General features: G+C 34.1%; 1 protein-coding gene across 1 annotated transcript in view; it reads left to right on the forward strand.

Moving 5' to 3' along the window:
* The window catches only part of DNAH5 (dynein axonemal heavy chain 5), a 114,291-nt gene that overhangs the window by 87,891 nt on the left and 9,835 nt on the right, over window positions 1–16,565 (forward strand). Inside the window, exons 60-71 of the mRNA XM_079300281.1 lie at window positions 120–299; window positions 1,166–1,303; window positions 1,905–2,040; window positions 3,408–3,724; window positions 4,978–5,133; window positions 5,563–5,745; window positions 10,354–10,597; window positions 11,596–11,710; window positions 12,199–12,389; window positions 13,214–13,335; window positions 14,163–14,312; window positions 15,928–16,173. Of these exons, the coding sequence (XP_079156407.1) occupies window positions 120–299; window positions 1,166–1,303; window positions 1,905–2,040; window positions 3,408–3,724; window positions 4,978–5,133; window positions 5,563–5,745; window positions 10,354–10,597; window positions 11,596–11,710; window positions 12,199–12,389; window positions 13,214–13,335; window positions 14,163–14,312; window positions 15,928–16,173 (2,178 nt within the window). The remainder of the gene's footprint in view (window positions 1–119; window positions 300–1,165; window positions 1,304–1,904; window positions 2,041–3,407; window positions 3,725–4,977; window positions 5,134–5,562; window positions 5,746–10,353; window positions 10,598–11,595; window positions 11,711–12,198; window positions 12,390–13,213; window positions 13,336–14,162; window positions 14,313–15,927; window positions 16,174–16,565) is intronic.

Raw genomic sequence — 16,565 nt, forward strand, 5'->3', positions numbered from 1 at the left:
TATTTGTAAGTAGCATTTACGATCTTTGCAGTGTTCTATGTGTTCTGAAATAAATGTATATATAATTTACACTTACTACATATGTTTTGTATCTTGCACTTTTAAAATTTTGTTTTCAGCAATTTCAGAAAGACACAATTAATGAAGAAGTGGTGGAACTTTTGAGCCCATATTTTGAAATGGTGGACTACAACATTGAGACAGCTAAGAGAGTATGTGGGAATGTTGCTGGCCTTTGCTCATGGACCAAAGCTATGGCGGTATTTTTTTCCATCAACAAAGAAGTATTACCTTTAAAGGTACATCTGTTAGTCAGACACCCTTTGCTCCTTCTCATCCTCAACTGTTTGCTCTTGAGCATTTAATCTGTGGGGAATTTCATCTGCCTAATTTGAACTGGTGCTTCCCTCTCCAGAAATATATTATCATAAACACTGAAATTCTACAATAAAATATATTTCAAATGTACTTCTACTTGTAAGTTGTCAAAATTATGAAAGAGATGGTGTGGTTTTATGCTTCTGGACCCCTACTGAATGGAGCTAAAGCATCTGTTGTCTAGTTAAATACACTATGGCAATTGCTCTACATTAATTTTGAATTCAGTAGAAAAAAGCCTTGAGATTTGGTTCTTCTAATGTTCCAGGTCTCAGTTCGTAAGAAAATTGTACAGAGACTCTTCATCATTGTTATGTAGAAGGAATAAAACATGTCTAAGTAGTTAGAATGAATGTCCGGAAGAACATGGTCAAGCACATTTAACAGAGAATATTATAATAGGAATGACTTAGGGGAGCAAGATTTGTGTTTTGACCTAGCATATTGGTTGATTTAGTTTGGAGAAATTAAGTAGCTTTCTAGAGGCATCATTCTCTTCTGCAAGGCACGTCAGACTAACTTTTGTGTCACGTGAAGAATGACTGACATTCCCAGAAGTATTTTTAATTATTTTTTTCTAATTGACATTAAACCAATTGCTCACGTGCAGCTGTCTGAAATAAGAATTTAGTTTGTTGTAAAATTCAAATAAGAGGTTTTGTTGAGCAATGAAATCTCTACTGAAGAGCTTGGTTTGGAAATGTAGTACAAGAAAATTTTTTGAAATATATCAAGTGCTTTGAAATTCTCAGTGTATGGATACACTTTTATGTTTTGTGGTCTGCAGGCTAATTTAGCTATTCAGGAGAAACGCCTAACCAGTGCCATGCTGGATCTGCAGAAAGCTCAAGAGGAACTGGGAGCCAAGCAAGAAGAACTAGATATTGTGCAGGCAGAGTATGAAAATGCAATGAGAGAAAAACAGGTGTGAACTGCCCTTCACAGAAAAGAAGTTTCTACCCTTTCTTCAAGGAACGCTTAATGCGTTCTTTTGATTTCACCATTATTCCTTGTAAAGGATGTTGATGGACTGCAGATAAGAGATACATAGTTTTTGAATATTGCCTCTTTGGTTTCTACCTCTCTCCTTTGCCTCTGATCCTCTCCCCTCTTCCTTACCACTCCCTCAAAAACTATTTTACTCGTATTCTTTAATCAGTGCCTACTACTGTAACTTCAAGTTTCATGTATGCTATATATGTATAATGTATTTGAAATTCTCAGTAAATTCCCCAGAATGAGTAAGTATCAATAATTTTACATACCATTCAACAACTGCACCAAAATAAAAGTTGAGAGCAGAGATATTACAAAGAAATATTGAATTGTGTTTCTGGGAGATATTGATAGTTTGTCCTGGTATATTTTTTCCATCTCACTTTCCATCCTCTGCATGGTGATAGAGATTTTTGAGAGTATATTTCTAACCTGTTGTTTTTCTACTGGTTCAATGAGATGTAGAGATGTTTCTGGCTTATCAGATATATGACTGTAAACAATTTTTGTTGGTGCGTGGTTTTCTCTAGACTTTGCTGGAGGATGCTGAGCGTTGCCGACATAAAATGCAAACTGCCTCGAGTCTTATAAGTGGTTTAGCAGGTGAAAAAGAGAGGTGGACAGAACAGAGTAAAGAATTTGCCATGCAAACCAAGAGGTTAGTTGGTAAGTATTTGTCCAAACCTTTGAACTTGGAAACAAGTTGTTTGCATTGTAATGGGTTATGAAACTGAAAACTTTTGAAATATCAAACTTTTCTTTTGTATCATAGATCCCTGTGTCAAAAAATGAGGGTAATTGTTTTAATCCCCTTGCTAAAGCCCTGTTAGATGAAACATAAATATAAGCCTAAAGTTGATGTTTTAAAAGAAAATATAATGGAAGCTGTGAATGTGGTGGCACAAATTTGGGACACTAAATAATTTTAACTTGACTGATGTTTGTAGGTAACACTCCAAGGAGAGTGATATGTTAGCAAGCGCCAATAAAATGTGTATAACTGAGAATGTATTTAGAGGCCAGGAAGACTGATACTCAGCCACTGACATTTATATGTAGAAATCAATATTTTTAACTGCAGTTACTAATATTCATAAAAATTTGCTTCTTAGAAGGTCATTATTATTTTTTAAATTTGCACTTGTAAACTAAAGTACTTTGTAATAAATATTTGGTTCATTAGTTAGATCAATAAATGAAATTTATCTCATCATTTACTGTGGGCAGAAGTTTCTTCTCTGCCTTTTACCTTGAAAGACTGCAGAAAGCAGTCTTGTTGTATAGGTTGTATTATAGTAACTGGATTTTATTTTATTTGCTAGTATAAAATATACATATTTATTTTATAGATAAATTGAATATGTCCAAAAAGTACTAGGGCTATCTTTTTTAGTCTAAATCTTGCATTCCTATTTCAGAGGTACAAAACCCTATCAAACTATGATGTAATGAAATTTAGGGGGAAAAATTTTGAAACTGAAGAGAAGATTAAAATTGTCACACTTAATACCTCCATAATGGTGTCTGTGACCATTTTTATTGCCAGTACTCAATTGTTATTGCTTTGCAATAATTTAATTAAATTAGTAAACACTAATTGGCCTATCCCCTCCCCATCCAAATAAACAAACCACATTGTTTAAGCCTGTTCTTATGAATGCACGAGGAAAAGTTGGAATTAAAAGTTTGAGTTAGTCCTCTCTGCCAGGTCCTGCAGGATCTGGTGTTTAGAATAGCCTCACGTGTGTGTTGAGTTGATCTTAACAAGCTGCCAGATGCTGATCTCTTGATTGCTACAACTGCATAGTAAGAACAAAGTAAATGTGACCTCTGCTGAAATGTACCATTGTCGTGCCATGCAATGAGCCTGGAAAATAGATGAATTTGCCTTCTTTGTGGGTCTGAGTGTGTTTTTCAGTTATTAGCCAAAACATGTAGAAATTGGTGAAGGGAACAGCTTGCTCATTAATAGGATTGGCAAAGTTGTAATGCTTTGGTTTGTTTCTTTTTTCCCCCTCCCTTTTCTCTTTGAGGTGATGTACTCTTGGCTACAGCTTTTCTGTCCTATTCTGGTCCTTTTAACCAAGAGTTTCGCAGTCTGCTGTTAAATGACTGGCAAAAGGAAATGAAAAGCCGAAAAATTCCTTTCCGTAACAACTTGAACCTCATAGAAATGTTGACTGATGCTCCAACTATCAGTGAATGGAACCTGCAAGGATTGCCAAATGATGACTTATCCATACAGAATGGAATCATTGTCACTAAAGCATCTCGTTATCCTTTATTAATTGATCCACAAGCACAGGGTAAAATTTGGATTAAAAATAAGGAAGGCAGAAATGACCTTCAGGTAATAGACCTTCAGCTTTCATAATCCCTAAAATTCTTAGCCTACAAAGCACTACAATTCAGTGATTCACCTAATGCTTAGGAAATGCCATTTATATTAAAAAGTCAGGTTTGAATATAAAGAATATCTGAGATGTATTTTAGTGGATTTGAGATTTGGCTAGAGGTGGAAGTGTATCCTTTAGCACCAGTGACTCCCATTTGTTTAATGAATTTATTGTAATGAAACATAAACTTTAGAAAATAGGCTGGATGGACAATGTCTGGTAATAAACGTTTTCAGAATAGTATAAGTGTTAGGAAAAATAGACCAACTAGTTGAATAGTACAATTTCATGTAAGTGTTTATAGATGAAGATTCACAGAAAGATATTTTTTAGTCTTTTAATCAGAAGTTATTGTCAATTTCTGTTATCTTAGTATGGATGTCAGTTGCTAAGTGCTCTGCAAATACACAGGGAAGATGTAGTGCTACAATATACAGTCTGAGGCAAGATACACCAATTCAATTCAAACAAGAAAATATGAGGAAGAATATCATTACTGGCTAAAATTATTATTACACTGATAAATCAGCTCAGAAAAAAATCCCTGAAAGCCATAAAAGTAGTTTGAGGTGTGATAACAAAGTGACTCTGAGAATATTACTACCACTTTCATGCTGATTTTTATCTAGGTGTGGAAACCTTCAACAGTTGCTTACTTATGACAAAAATGATTATTTGTTTTCTTTATTAAAGCCTCAGCTGAATGTGCTTTTTGAACATGTTGAAAATCCAAGTTATACTGGGGACTATTTAAAGCAAAGATTATTTAAGGTCTTGTTCCATGTAAATGTCTGATTTTCAAGGGTGACAAAAACCCCAGAAGAATACTTATCTTGGAATTGACCCTGCTTCAGTTTGGCTTGGAGATGTTTTCCAAGATAAAATTAAAGGTGCTAAAAGGTTCCTGTGAATTTTTCCTGTGAAATTCATGAGTAGTTACACTCATAGGATACTAAAACTGCAAGTGCTCAGCACTGCCTTGCTTCTACTTTTGCAACTGATAAATAGAACTTTTCATTCCATGAGATCTGGCAATAGGGTATGCTGATCTTAGTTTTCCTTGAGCTCACAATCTTTGCCTTAATACTAGCCTCCTCACAGGATCATTGTTTTTGCCAAAACTTTAAAGAAAATGAAAGAATTTATAAATTTAAAACTAGCAAAAAGATTGATAAATGGACATAAAGTATTGCATCTATGTTTTTAGATCACTTCTTTGAATCACAAGTATTTTAGAAATCACTTAGAAGACAGCCTTTCTTTGGGAAGACCTCTTTTAGTAGAAGATGTTGGAGAAGAGCTTGACCCAGCACTTGATAATGTTTTGGAAAGAAATATCATCAAAACAGGTTCAGCCAACAAGGTAAAAAAAAACCCAAATGAGCAAACATGGAAATTCCCCTTTCCTCCCTTCCTCTTCCCATGCACTCTCCTTAGCAAAATAACTCCTAATAAATATAGGGCTATAAAAAATTGAATTCATTTAGACTTGATTAATGCTAATACAGGAAAAAATAGAGTAGGGTTTAAGTTCACAAATGATTAATCTTTTTAATATATAGGGTTCCTTTTTCATTTGCTTATGACAATTTTTAGAAGTTGAAATAATTTTTGAATGGGGCATTTAAAATGCCCCTTGACTGTTCTCAACATATTGATTGCTTCAGATGTATGATTTGAAACTGAATTTTTGTGCTTTTATACAGAAAAATGTAACCTTTTTTCCTATATGCAGAAAAAGTGTGTATTGCTTCTTCATATTTCAAGACTTCTTCTTAATATTTTTCTTAAGGTTAAAGTTGGTGATAAGGAAGTAGTTGTTATGAATGGCTTCAGACTTTACATTACTACAAAACTATCAAACCCATGTTACTCTCCTGAAATTAGTGCTCAAGCCTCCATCATTGACTTCACAGTAACCATGAAAGGTCTTGAAAATCAGCTCTTAGGCAGAGTCATTCTCACAGAGAAACAGGTAAAAGAATTGATAGTATCTATTTTCCTGACTCTACTTCTTACATTGACCTGTAGAATATTTTACTTTAATTTTAATTGATTGCTCTCTATTCCCATATTGCAAGGTAGCTTTCTGGCTCTCTCTATTGTGATTATTCTTAATATAATTTATTTGTAATGGTTTAAAAAGTGGCACAGAAGCAGTTCAGTCATTCATGTGGAAGTTTCTCTGTCTCTTTATTGTTGCAACTGTGCTGTATTAACCTTATTTTCCCTGCCTCAGTGAGTTACAACCTCATGAGAATGGCCTGTGAAAAGCAAAAGGGCCTGAAATCAAAAGTGATGTTCTTCTGTCTACACACCCTGGACCTCATAGCAACATAACCTAGTGCAAAGAATTCAGACTTAGTTACTTCCTTGCTCCAGTGGAAGATGGGCTACCTACTTATTTTGACATTGCAGATATATTAGTTGAGGAAGTCCAGGTTCGGGATGCCAGCCCCAATCAACATGCCACCTGCAGTTCTGGAGAGAGGCTGGTTGGTGTCTTTTAAACTATGGAACAACTAATCCCCGTAACTATAAGGTCATAAGATTATGTTGATGTCATAAGGAACACTGTGCAGCTATGACTGTATATTTACTGGTGTATTTACTGAGATTTTGGCAATAGTCCCAGTTTACCTTCTCTAGGGAAGAATGACAGGAATATCTTTGTTTCCTTATCGTGGTATCCATTGAGGTTCTCATGTCCTTCCATCACTTTCCTCTGCCCTGCCAATGTGAGATTTTTCTTGTTAATAATCTCAGTCATGTTTACATTGCGTAGCTGCTTTTCATTCCCAAACAGTGCATGGATCTCGTGAGAGAAATCACACTCAATCTGTTAAGGTCTGGTTTTCATCAGACAGCTTCATTGCACCATCAGCTTCTCTTCAACCACTGACAGCTTGTCATCCCACTATGTAATGAAATTATCACTGTCTATCTAAAACATGCAGTGATGTGTATATTCACAGATGCTTGTGCCAAACTTCACTTGTTGGGCCTTGAAATACAGTACATTACTCCAGGAGACAGTTTATCAAATTCCTCCAGTCCCTGCTGTTGCTCTGTGCTTGCTTGGAGGACACAGAAAAAGGAGGAGCTTGAGTTTTCTCAGAGGAGCCAAGAAATAGATGGAGAAGTAACAGACTCATGTTGGAACTTGGGGAATTCAGACTAGATATTAGGGGAAAAGTAATTACATCGAGAGTGATCAAACCCAGGAGCAGATTAACTATGCATTTTATGGAATTTCCATTCTTGGAAGGGTTCAACTGAGCTGTTTAGATCTGAGCAGAGGTTGATCTAGTTAATTTCTGTAGGTACCTTCCAAATTAAAAATATTCTACTATTCAATGGCCTCTTTGTCACTAAGTGGGAATGTCTAATAAGTGGATGTACGGTGCTCTCTCTACCAGTTTCTCAGAGCATTATACTCACTACTGTTTTGTTTGAAGCCACCTGGGGATATTTCCTTCAGGTAAATGACAAGTGCACCACTTCACAGGCAGAGGAATTTCTAGAGAGTTTACTTACCATGTTGCCGTTTTCTTGGTCTCTGTTTATACATCTTGTGGTTCAAGGTTTCCTGAGGATCAATTTCATCACATCACACACCGTCTGAATACTTTTATATGGTGTCTAACAATGCTTGTTTGGGAATTTGGGGATTTCCCTCTTAAGTGTCTGGATTCTTACTACCTTTTGGTAGCCTTTGGTAGGAGAGTGGTGGAATTATTTTACTGTGACACAGTTTTCCAAATGATTTGAGCAGTATGACAGCTTGGTGATACCCAGTGTTACAATGTACGTGTGGAACTTCTGTCCCAGAAAGAAAAGAGATAATTTATTTGAAAGCAGAGTTCTTCAAGATTTTTAGGCACATTTCTATCCTTTTCCCATTCTACCATCTCTTATATGGTTCAGGTCTTAGAATGAATGAGGTTTAGACCTCCAGCAAGGAAAAGGAAGTTTCTGCAAAGTCTGACTCTCTGTTTTCTGGTGTGCTCATTAGAAGAATCTATATCACATGCATCTCAAAAAATTGTTTACTGATAGGAACACTGGTACTGATTTCTTATTTTCCACCAGAATGTTAAACCAATTGTAAGATACAAGTGAAGCATAAGGTCAACGGGCACCTGGTATATCCATATAAATTTGATTCTACTATATTTCTTGAAATAATAAGATTTGAGATATTTTATATATGACTGAAGGTAATATAACTTTTGATATTTTAATTATATCATTATTTTGATATATTGGCTGTTATTTAATTTGACAAAAAGCTTGTTTATTTAGTGTCATAGATAAGTCAGATTAGTAGTGGTGTTATAATATGCAATAAGTCTTTATGGCTTTTGAATTTTCATATATCAAGATTTTTGCTGGAAAAAGGCCCAAGCTTTGTAAGGAATAGTTGATGCAAATTCATGTACTTGTGAATCATTTTGTGACAGGATGATATAAGCTATGTAGCAGCTTTCATATTTTATGAATATTAACAATAAATAGCATTCTTTGGTACAGTCAGTAAAATGTCATCTACTTGTGAAAGGAATTCCATAAAACTGGAAATAGCCTCTTTGGTTCAAGTTCCTTGAATTTATGTACATGGCTCATTTTTTCTGTATCTTTAGTCATATGACTGGAAATTTTTAAAAATATGGAGAAAGCTTTCTACTTCTACACTTTCTAATCTGTACAAAGCATTTTAAGAGCTTAATAAATGGTTTTTTTTTTTCTCTAAGGTTTTCATCTAGCTTGGTATTTCATTTAGCTTGGTAACTCTGTTTCCAACTTGTTTGTCAGGTTCTTCTTGTGAGGAGAATAGCTTCCTGTTTTTATGAAGCATTGAATTCTAAAGTGAATTTTTCCTGTTTTTATGGAGCATTGAATTTTTAAACTGAACTCAGAAAAACATGAAGTTTAGTTTGGCTCAATATGTTAATTATTATATTTAATTGGATGAAAGCATTCTTTTAATGCTATTCTTAAAAAAAAAAAACTTGCTACTTCATCAAACTTGCATGAAAAAAATTCTTAAAACTTATCTGCTTTTCTTCGGTTCCATGAAGGAGCAGTTGATTGAAATGCAAATAACTGTAGTCTTATTGTCTATTTTCATCAGGTTTTTTCTGAATCTTTTGAATAAGTAAGCACATCTTCTAAGTTATGTCGTATTTGCATTATTCTAAAATGACTGTCCCACTAAATATTTTCTACCTGATGATGATGTTTCAATATACCCAGAAAATGCTGTAAATCTAATAATAATATGATGATTTTTCTTAATTTCCTTTTTAAGGTAAAAAGGCATTCTTTAAAAGAAATAAGTACTTGAATTAGGAATGTACAAGGAGAATGCAGGTTGAGAAGACCAGAAGTTTAGAATGTGGTAAAATTAAAAAAACAATTTCAAAAGTTGTAATGGTTTTTCAAAGAAGTATAAGAAAAGGCTACTCAAATGGGGGAGTAAAATCTTTCCTCAAGCTTCGCTAAGGGCTCAGGTCAATTATATCTCCAGTGCTATAGGAGAGATCATGTATTTCTTAGTGTTGTCCCTGTTTCTTTGGAATATTAGCAGCTGCTAAGCAACATGGAAATGGACTCGGCAATGATGAACATGGAACATTCCAGTTTGGAGAGAGAATGCTAAAATTATTCACGAGACCTTTGTAAACTTTGTGAAGTATTAATCTAGACAGCAAATATTTCTACTAACTGGCTCACTTACTGTTCATTCATAAGATTCATATTAAACCTATCTTATGAAAAATTCTTACCCCATCCTCTCTCTTCTTTTTATATCACTGATTTCTATCTCTGATGGACTAATTTCTATTAAATTTTTAAAGGTTAATTTTAAGAATGAACTGAAAGGACTATTATTGCTGAAAAATATTTTTCTAGAGATTTCAAATAGCTGTTTTTTTTGATGTAAAGCTCTTGATTAACAATTATCCATTTCTATATATGGGCACTGGAAAAGAAACTAAGTACATAAAACACCCAGATTGTATTGCTAAACATACAAAAGAAATACTTGCAGTGAAGTAACTGGAGTTTTACATACTTTCTTAATCAATGAAGCATTTTAGTGAGAGGCTGAAATGATCCCTGTTTGATGAAGGAGTATTGGCACTTCTTGAAATATCTTATGCTTGATTTGATGACTAAGAATGGCCATTGGGACTAAATTTGCAATATGGTGATTGTAAAGCAAGGCATAAATGAGGATAAGATTATATGGAGGAGAATATAATCCTGGAATGGTGTTCACATTCGTGTTTTCTGAAACAGACAAGACAAACAATTGTGAACTTATCCTTTTGGGGCATGATACAAACATCTTCCATAATATTTGTAGAAATAATTTGTTAATGCCTACATATGTAGCAGGTTCAGATCCTGGCAATAGATCTTGTGTGAGAAATACCACTGGAATTATTTCCCCAAATTAATAGAGCTAGTCTTGATCTACACTGTTTTAGTAGGATTAGTATTTTTTAAACTAAATACTTTATTTTTATTTTTGATTGCACTTCTGTTTTCCAAATATTACCATGTAATCCAACAGGAATTAGAGAAAGAAAGAACTGATCTTATTGAAGATGTGACTATGAACAAAAGGAGGATTAAAGACCTAGAAGATAACCTTTTATTTCGACTTACTAGCACTAAGGGTTCCCTGGCAGATGATGAGACTCTACTAATTGTATTGAGTAACACCAAGAAGACTGCTGAAGAAGTAACACAGAAACTGCAAACTTCTGCTGAAACTGAAATACAGATCAATTCAGCCCGCGAGGAGTACAGACCTGGTGAGTGAAGGTAGTGATGGAGGACTAATAGCTGGAACATTTATTTAAAACATCAATACTTAAAGTAGGAGAAATTGCAGGATGAGATCAGGAAGACCAAAATTGGTAGGAGAGGTCTGTGTTTCCTTGAAAGCAAAATGTATCCAGGAGATGTCATACTGAGTTTTAATGGAGAAAAGAGTCTTTGTTATGCCTCATGTGGAATTCATAAAATTAAGTGGATTGTTGTCTTGTTAGACTTCACATTGCTCTATAAGCAAGCATATCAGTCATTAGGTTGTTTGGGTAAGTATATGTTTGAGTTCCACATGTTGACATTCTTTTACAGAGTTTATATAACATTAAGCACTCTTTATATCTCTTCTGATGAATGCTTCAACATTTATCCTTAGGTTATTAAAGTCAATACATTTCATGAGTTTGACTTTTAACTGACAAGTAACAATGTAAAAAAACAGGGAAAAAGTAGCTCTCTGCCATTGCCTGCATTCTAGGAAATGTCTAAGATGGTACAGTTAGTGTACTAGAAATATTGCAGATATTGTAAAACCTCTGTATTAAAAACTGAATTCTGGAAAGAAGTTTAATCAGTGCTGGGTAAGTTAAATCAATATAGCTCATTTTATTTTTATATGACTGTTGTAAAAGTTCGTAAAAATAAATTTGTTTGGATACTTAAACAGTATTTCATACAGCTATCACTTTTATATGTTCTGCTGATGATCTCAATATGTCAGTGTACTATCAAGCTGCTCTTCAGATATACTCGTATTTGAAAATTAGGCTTTACATAGTTTGCATTGATTACAGAAAAGATTTTTCCTCTGATGTATAAAGGAGGATTAATGGAATGATGTTATTATTTTTCTGCCACTAAAGAACAGAGAAATTCAAGGATCTCCAGTTATCGTTGGTGTTAAAATCGCTGTACATGTTTTGGAGAGTGAAAGTTTTATGCTCTGCATTTCTACTTTGAATTTTTTTTTCTTGTTCTTCAGTTGCAACTCGAGGCAGCATCTTGTACTTCCTTATCACTGAGATGAGCATGGTCAATGTCATGTATCAGACATCGCTCCGGCAGTTTTTGGGGCTTTTTGACCGCTCCCTAACCAGGTAACTTAGCTAAAAAGAAGTATAATTTGTATTTGCTCAGTCCTAGAGGTGCTTGTAGTGCAAAAGGACTTATTATAAACTAATATCAGCAAAAAGACAGTAATATCAGTAATAACTAATATCAGTAAGAAGCTTCTTACAATCTTGACCAGGAATTTTCAGCTTAAATACTCATACAACTTTGTCAGTTAACAAGGCAGAGAACCTTCTAGTGTACTTACAGTCTTTCAAAATTTGTCATTAGATAATTAAAAACCATTATACTGCCTTGATTTTCAGCTGGGCAAAAAGGCTTAATTAGATAGGATTTTTTTGTTGTTCCTTCAATCTGAAAGCTGTTGCCAACTTGCTGTCTGATACTCTGTTTGTGATCTATTATTTTTCATGTTTTAAAAACCCTGAACTATGACTATTTTATTTTTGCATAGTATTCCCTTTTATAAAGCCTAAGCAAATCAACTTTCAACTGCAGGCCTTTCTTTTCACAGGTCTGCCAAGAGCCCTATAACCAGCAAGAGGGTTACCAATATTATTGAACATATGACATATGAAGTATTCAAATATACTGCCCGAGGGCTCTATGAGGAGCACAAATTTCTTTTCACATTGCTGCTTACTTTGAAGATTGATATACAAAGAAATAGAGTGAAACACGAGGAATTTCTGACACTTATTAAAGGTTGGAACTATGAATAAATTTTAAGGAGAGCACATTATTATTATAGAAAATTTATGCATTTGTATCTCCTAGCTAGTATGCTCCTTCCTTTTGCCCATGAGAAACCAGTCAATTGTAATTTATCATTCTGATGACAGACAACATTGTAAGGTAGTTCTAATGTATAGCAGCACACTGAATATTGATGAATATATTTTTGTAGTCGTGAGAATTTAAAAGGAATGTTGTCAAGTATCCTTTGTCTGCTCCTCAAATACCATCAGGCGTGTGTTTAACTTAGAAAAATTGTAATTGCACTAAGTGTATTATAGTAATGGGAGCAAATAGGAGCAGAAAATGATGCTCACAGTTTAAAAGAGCATTGGAGTGTCAGCTGCATGTGACAAAGGCATGGCCTTGGTCTTGGCTACACTGAGTTCACTTGAAAGTTTGGATCCATTTTGTATTACCTTCTCAAGGGACTTAATTTTCCAGGCAGCATTTATTTATGGATCATATGTATGAATTTTTCCATGTTGAATCTTCAGAATATCTTTTCCCAAAAAGCATTTCTATCCAGGCACATTGCACAAAACCCCAGTAAATCCACAAAATATAAATTGGTTGAGACTTCTGTTTAAGGTATATAATATAAAAACAACCCCAAAATCTAACCAAATTGCAAACTCAACTTAATCAAACATGGCATAGTTGTGCAAGGTAGAAAACTCCTGTAACATCGTTATTTAAAAACTGGGGTATTTGTATTTGTTTTTCCCCTTTTATTTTCTTTATGCGTCTTTGTCTCTCCAACACTACAAATAATTAATTTCAATTTCTTGCAGGTGGTGCTTCCCTAGACCTTAAAGCTTGTCCTCCTAAGCCAGCTAAATGGATTCTGGATATGACTTGGTTGAACTTGGTGGAGCTCAGCAAGCTTAAACAGTTTGCAGATATTCTCGATCAAGTACGTAAGAGCTTTTAAAAGTTGATCTCTTGTTTAACAAGTAATTGTCTGTAGTGATCAAGACATAGGGTGAAAACTGGTTTATTTTATAGAAGAGAAACAAAACTGACAGCAGATGGTCAAGTTATGGCCCTAACTGCTTAGCAACCTATGTTGATATAAAACTCAGCCACCCTCAGGAAAATGAGAAGAATGTAGAGTGTTCACGCTTTATATAATTATAACATTTTCAGATTGGAATTCAACTTGCTATTATCCAACTCATACATTGCAACTTTATTCTTATTCAGATTTTTAGATTATCTTACATCCCTGTTGTGCTGTCTTGCACGATGTCTTATGTTTGTTCCAGTATTTCTCTGAGTAAAAGAGAACGTGTTCAGTAAATTCAATACTTGTATGAATAGTCTTATTAGACACTAAGTGTATTGTAGCTAATTGTAAATAGCTTTTGGTATGGGTGAAGAAAACTTTTCTGTACATTCATGTGGGGAAAAATTTTGTCCTTGCCATTCTCAAAGCTGTGTCTGTGCCTAGTTATCCATGTTCTGACATAGCTAATTTATCATAATAGAAAATGCTGATTAATAGCTCCTGTTTTCAGAATGTCAATACTCCAGGGTGTTGCATTCTGCAGTAGCATATTTATAATCCAAAATCCTGTAATTTTTAATAGCCTTATTAAATCTGTGGAAGAATACCTCTAAACAAATGCCTGGTTGTGGATTACATGTCTCTGACTCTTGTTAAGAGTTATTGACCTAGTGGCAGTACAAATAAGACTCGTCTATTTAGTGATATTTGCTTCCTTGATGGTATAATTGCAGATTTCCAGAGAAGAGAAACAGTGGAAAATCTGGTTTGATAGTAAGAATCCCGAAGAAGAATTGGTTCCAAGTGGCTATGGTCAATCTCTGGACTGCTTCAGACACCTTCTTCTTATCAGATCTTGGTGTCCTGACAGGACCATGGCTCAGGTATATTTATATAGCCTACACTGTCTATTTAGGTACCCCCTAGAATAATAGTTTCCAGAATGCAGGTTCGTGCTATCTTATATAATGATAAATGCATTTTTGTAATGGACTATTATGTTTTATTTTCTGAAATTCATTTCAGATCAATTATATATTTGTTACAAAGGCAGTGATAAACAATTATTCCAATACATTGAACAAATATCCACTATGGTGGATATCACTGTGGTGATTTTTGCTGGAATCATATGTGTTTTTCTAGATCTGCTTTGTTGGTTCAGAGGATACTTTTGGCTATCCTTGCTTACTCACTGAAATTTTAGAAGTGTCCCCATGTTAGGCTGAAGTAAAATATTATAATGAACTCAACTGGCTGAGAGAAAATTGAAAATTATTTAATTGAGAAACTATTTCTTATATGGAAAGATTAGACCCACTTTACAAAAATCTTTATGAAAGTCTGCTCAGAGCTCTCATTTAAAGCCATTTATTTTAAAAAAGTATAGAATTAAAGTTTATTAAATAGACCTTTTCAAAAGAAAAATAATCTTCTATTATTGACCTATTTTTGACCTCTATATTCTTCTCCAGTACAAAAGAACAAAAATTTATAAAATTACTGACAATTCAGAGCAATTAATGATGATTTACTGAAATTGGAATGCATCACTTGAAGTGTGGTATTAATTTTATTGATGCATATCTTTAGACAATGTGACAGGATTCAGAGAAAATCTCAGCAATTATTGGTGTAACTGCAGTCAATAGGTTAAGCAGTACTGTATAAAGAATATCTCTGATGTCTATGTGTCTGAAACAGATCATGCAAGATTAGTTCCTCCCTACTGTTAATGGGGCAAGGCAAACCTTTATCTTTCGATGGTTTTATAAAAGCTGATAGTTTATCAAATATTTGATGCTGAATGTCTTTCTGTTTCTGAGAGGTAACCCAGAGGTATTAAGGGGAAGATTTATTGAAGACAAAAGCTGTGTGCTAGGAAAAAGCATGAGCAAATAATCTCTGATTGAAAGAGATTTTTCTACTTTGCAAACAACAATAATAATCTAGAATTTTTAAAGATAAATAAAGAAAGGATAAGAGATGGTTTTCACCTTTTCCTTTGGACTGCCTACTTAGTGATAGTTATTTTAATCATTACTACTGTTAATTCATTGCTTGTTTAATTGTGAGGGTGACAAAGGCCTAAGAGCTTTGAAGCCAATTTTAATCCTTTTCTCTTATTTTTCTAGATTTTGGGGTAAGGAGTTGCACTTTTTAATGGAGATATTCTTAAATAATAAAAATTTTTCTAAAGTTTTGGAGAAGTAATTATTTTTATTATACTCTAGTTATTATATATAACAATGCATGCAGATATATGTAATATATATTTATTTTAAAAATTTTAAAATGGTCATATAAGGCTATAAGAAATAACACTTTCAAAGCCAGTATGATGTGTTGGAGTGTAAAAATAAATTTGTGTATTTATATTTTTGATACAAATTTTTAGCAGCCTTTGGTCTTCAGTTGACTTATTGGTAGTATTTACAGTGGAAGGGAAGCAGTATTAAATTATTGGGTCACAAGTTAAATTTACCACTTTTAATATAGGCAAGAAAATACATCACTGACACAATGGGGGAGAAATATGCAGAGGGAGTAATCTTGGACTTGGAGAAAACATGGGAAGAGTCAGATCCACGCACTCCCCTCATATGCCTTCTTTCCATGGGCTCTGATCCTACGGACTCAATTATTGCTTTGGGAAAAAGACTGAAGACAGAAACGTGTTGTGTTTCCATGGGCCAGGGGCAAGGAATCCATGCTCGTAAACTTCTACAGCAGACAATGGCTCATGTAAGCAACAAAAATTGGAACTTTTTTTCTCTCTGTATTAAACACTTAGAAATACAATCCTGCCATGTGATAATATTGTTTGGTGGGTAGTATGCTGAAGCAAACCCCTACATTTATTTATATGTGTCCTAAGTGAGACAACTGTCTTTTCACAGTCCTTCAGTTGGTCATAACAAGCTTCTTGCTGCTTGCAGATGCTTTTCATTGAAAATGGAGTGCTTTTCATATAAAATGGAGTTTTTATAGTTGAGTGCACACTGATGAGCATAGCTGAATTGATTTTTTTGTTTATTTGGTTATATCATCCATAAATATTCTTTTGTAGGCATTTCAGATTATATTTCCTGGTTTTTATTTTTAGGATTATGGATGTATTTTGTTAAATGAAGAAA

This window comes from Erithacus rubecula, assembly GCF_903797595.1.
Source record: "Erithacus rubecula genome assembly, chromosome: 3".
Lineage (NCBI taxonomy): Eukaryota > Metazoa > Chordata > Aves > Passeriformes > Muscicapidae > Erithacus > Erithacus rubecula.